General features: G+C 31.8%; 1 protein-coding gene across 1 annotated transcript; it reads right to left on the reverse strand.

Annotated features, from left to right (window-relative positions):
* Positions 1–1,777: 1,777 nt before the first annotated feature.
* Positions 1,778–2,572, reverse strand: LOC129945885 (uncharacterized). Its single transcript, XM_056055845.1, has one exon. The coding sequence runs from the start codon at positions 2,570–2,572 to the stop codon at positions 1,778–1,780; it is 795 nt and encodes a 264-aa protein (XP_055911820.1).
* Positions 2,573–4,538: the final 1,966 nt, after the last annotated feature.

Consider the following 4,538-nt stretch of genomic DNA (forward strand, 5'->3'; position numbering starts at 1 on the left):
CTAATGATATTTAAGTCCATTTTCCAAAGTATAATTTTCAATGGTTCCCCTGTCTGGGGAAAATGTGCCAAAACTCATATACAAAAATTACAAATAATGCAAAATAAAATATTAAAAATTATGCTTAATCTGCCCTGGTACTTTTGTACAAAAGAGCTTCATAGAATAGCAAATATTGATGAGGTTCCTGTAAGAATTTCGAAGTTACAAGACCGTTATATTTTATCGTGTAATTGTTCGGATAACAATTTAATCTCAAACTTAGCTGCTTAAGGTGTTAGTAAATTTTTGTTTTCTTTTGATTTATTTATTAATAAATGAATGTTACATTTATCTAATTAATTATTATTTATTTATATACTGATTTTGTTTTCTCTATTTGTTTCTTGTTATTTATTTATTTGTATAGGTAAATTAATTAATGGTTTTTAATTTATTAAAATATTTATTTATTAATCTCTGTATTTATTTGTTCACTTGTTCATTATTTATTAAAATTGTTCATTCTTGTTCAATTATTTTATTCATTTATTTATTTATTTATTTACTTATTTCTATTTATTTATTTTTATTTATTTATTTCCTTATTTATTTATTTATTAATTTATTACTTATTGTACATTTTTTCATTAATTTATTTATTTTCTCGCTTGTATTTAATTATTTGTTATTCACTTGTTGATTTATTTATTTATTTTTTGTACTTATTTATGTATTTATTTATTTATTTATTTATTTATATATTTATTCTTTAATTTATTATTAATTTATTCATTCTTATTTATTAATATACTTTTTTTCTGTGATAAAATCTAAACAACATCTTAAGACAGTTTTCTGCTCCCCACTTCTCTCTTCCTATGAAAAAATTCTAATATCTAATGAAGGTTTTTTTTAGTAACTTTCCTTCAAAATGTAATAAATCTGTGATATAAATTGATTGCTTGTTATAATATTTTCAGTAGTAAGGTAGAATGTAAGACACCATATCTCTGTAAATTGTGCAATCTAGGTTTAAATTATAAGAATTTCAGTTACAATAAAGATCTATCTATCTATCAATTCATTTTTATATGTATAGACTAGCGGACCCGACAGACGTTGTCCTGTCTACACGTCTTAAATTTGAAAATTTCAAACTTTTTTTAATAAGAAAAATGATGAAAATTATTATTCAAATTATGTTATGACAATATCTAACGTCATTACATGTAAATTTATTACAATTATACTAATCGATAGCGTGTGAGTATGTGTAATGAAATCTTCAACTTGTTTTAATTAAAGGTAAAAAAGCTTAAACTCAAACTATTTTATTTAAAAATATATGTTCTTATTTACAAAAACTTAATTTATCGTAATGCCATTGGATGTACAATATTTTTGGTTAAACCCTGAGGTGTATAAATAAATAAATTCGATGTTTTTCCAACTCTGGAACACGCAACATATAATTGGCCGTGAGAAAAACATGGGTTTTCTAAATCTAAACCACAAATTGTTATTGTTTGGCCTTGTGACTTATTTATAGTCATAGCATATGCCAAGCGGATTGGAAATTTTAAACGTTTGAATGTTATAGGCGAATCTGAAGGAATCATTGGGATCCGTGGTAAAAGTACAACTTCACCTTGAAATTTTTCACTCAAAATAGTGGCTTCAAGAATGTTGCCCATGATTTTTTTTACAACTAATCGCGTGCCATTACATAATTTTGGGACATTTAAATTATAGGTGAGCCAATTTTCAGTCGCAAATTATGTGGCGGCATTCCAGGTTAATCTAGTGAATTTAGAAACTCTACAGGATAGTTGACAACTTCGTCAGGATCAACAACAGTGTCAATCGATTTAAATGTAATTTCATAACCAGGCAATGACTGTTGTATTTTAAAATTGATGGCGTCAACATCTAAATTTTTTGCGGCTAAAATAGCTCGCTCTTGCAGCCATTCATGATTAATATAATTATGTCTTAAATCTGGAAAGATACTTGTTATTAACTCATCTTTGGTAGCCACCCTGTTGCAAAAATTCTGTGGAAGTCGAATATATTGTGTATCTTCATACAATTGAATTTTACCGTTGCCAATATCTAACAATTGTTCGGAGAATCCTGACGCTAATGGATCATTTTGAAGTCGAACGCTCATATATGTCGTGCGTGGAATGACTGGTAATGTTTGTCTGAAATCACCAGACAGCAGCAGTAGAGCACCACCGAAAAGCCGAGCATTAATTCTGATATCTTTCAAGGACCTGTTGAGAGCTTCAAGCGAATGCTTGTGGGCCATTGTACATTCATTCCAGATAATAATTTTACATTTTCTCAAAACTTCAGCCATGCCTGAATGCTTCTTTATGTTACACATTGCTTCGGGATTTGTATGAACGTTCAAAGGTAATTTAAGTGCTGAATGCGCAGTCCGTCCACCATCAAGTAACGTTGCTGCAATATGATTTTGAGATCGAATCCGCGCAAGTATCAGTGCGATAAGAAATGTTTTACCAGTGCCACCTGGAGCGTCTAAAAAAATGAATCCACCTTGTTGTGCTGCAATTGAAAGTACCATGAAGTACCATTGACTTTTCGCAAATATTAGAAGGACGTCGGTCCAGGGACGTTAACCAGTAATAAACGCAAAAAAAAAACATTCGCGTTGCTTAGGATGAACTGTATATAATCGACCTAAAGTTTTTGTCATAAATATATCAGCGAATTCTGGTACTGGAATGCCGCGGTTCCAAATTCTTTGATTGTTTATTCCATGTAAAAAATTTAGGAACATCACCTTGTGAATTGACCAACAGCATCTTGTCGACTACAAAGGTTAAAAAATTGAGTAAGAGTTGTTTTTGGAGCCATCAAAGCCTGTTGTAGTGCAGTTTCTTCTGTAAAGTAAACAAGCTGTCCGTTTTCAAGATGCACAGCTAAATGTATAACAGCAAGATCCCTTTCAAGTGGGAACGTAAAAATGCGCCAAATAGCTTCGTTGCTATTTATGTAACGATTGAGATGTGGTTCCGGCAAAAGTGTTTTTAAAGGTTCCGGTGGTGGATTTAGCGATGGCAGTGAAATTTTTCCAGATGCGCAACATAAACCAGTTGATTCACCTTTATACTTGAAAGCATGGCAATATTGACACTCTTTGTCCATACTACCTATCGTGATTGGTGCATGTGACGAATAATCTATTTCAGGAACATATTCGAACGTGAGACGATTAAATGATGCTCGTAACAATGCTCGATTATGTTGCACTTGTTGATGGTGATGGTCTCTATGTGCGTCGGTAGCTCGTTGACGTGCCTCTCGTTGTCTCAATGCATTAGCATGAAGACGTTGATCGCGTTGCTCTGAATTCTCATTTGCTCGTGAACACGCAACTTGATCTCTTAAATTTGCATCTATCCGTTGAGTGTTCTTTAATTGATCTATTTAACCGACGATCATGGACTAATTGGGCGTTCCGAGTACGCCGACCAATGTTTTTTGCTCTTCCACGAAGACGTGGCATTTTTCTGTATAAAAAAAATACTGTAAAATAATACATAACGAAAATGAATATTTCATTTTATGCTTTTTTACTTTATTCATATATTTTTGTATTCATTTATATTCAATTATTTAAATTTTATTTGCATAGGTACTATTTTATTTTTCCTTAAATCTCGAAACAGTCATAAATTAATGACGCCGATAGTACACAAATAAATTTGTAGTTTAGGTTAGTTATTAACTAACGCACGTGTAAAGAAATATAAGAAACTAGCAGACCCGACCACGCGTTGCTGTGGCTGAGTAATTAAGGAAGGACTTAATAGACAAAATTGAACACTAATTTACATAACATCTTTCATTTTATTTTATTAATAAATACTATGATTAACATAAATTAAATAAAATCACAGTTAGAGTTTACTGAAGTGCCAATCGATGAACAATATTTTTGGTCAGCCTGTCTTTTGTCAACACAAATAAACTTGATGGCCTCCCTAAAAGTGAACAGGCCACGTATGATTGCTCATGAGAGAAACATGGATTCTCTAAGTCTAAGCAGCAAACAGACATTGTTTGTCCTTGTGATTTGTTAATAGTCATCGCGAAAACTAAACGGATAGGAAATTGCAGTCTTTTGAAAGGTATTGGAGAATCTGACGGTGTCATTGGAATGCGTGGTAACAGAGCGTTTTCTCCTTTAAACTTTTCTGCCAAAATAGTTGCTTCGAGAACATTTCCGGTGATTTTTTTGATTACCAAACGTGTACCGTTGCAAGTTTAAGGGGGGTTCAAATTACGCATAAGAATAATCGGTGATCCAATTTTTAACCGAAGATTGTGTGGTGGCATTCCTGATATGTCTGTCGATCAGATCATTTTTAGTTTTAACAACAGTACAGAAATTGTCTGGAAATCTTATGCATTGGGTATCTTGATTAAATTCCACTTCACCGTTTCCAATATCTAATAGTGGCTGAGAAAATAATCGTGCTGTCGGATCATTTTGGAGTTGTACTCGCATGTTTTTTGTTTACCTT

The sequence above is a fragment of the Eupeodes corollae genome, chromosome 1 (assembly GCF_945859685.1).
Source record: "Eupeodes corollae chromosome 1, idEupCoro1.1, whole genome shotgun sequence".
Lineage (NCBI taxonomy): Eukaryota > Metazoa > Arthropoda > Insecta > Diptera > Syrphidae > Eupeodes > Eupeodes corollae.

Excerpts from the sequence above, each read along its gene's own strand:
- LOC129945885 (XM_056055845.1), bottom strand. The coding sequence starts at position 2,572 with ATGGTACTTTCAATTGCAGCACAACAAGGTGGATTCATTTTTTTAGAC.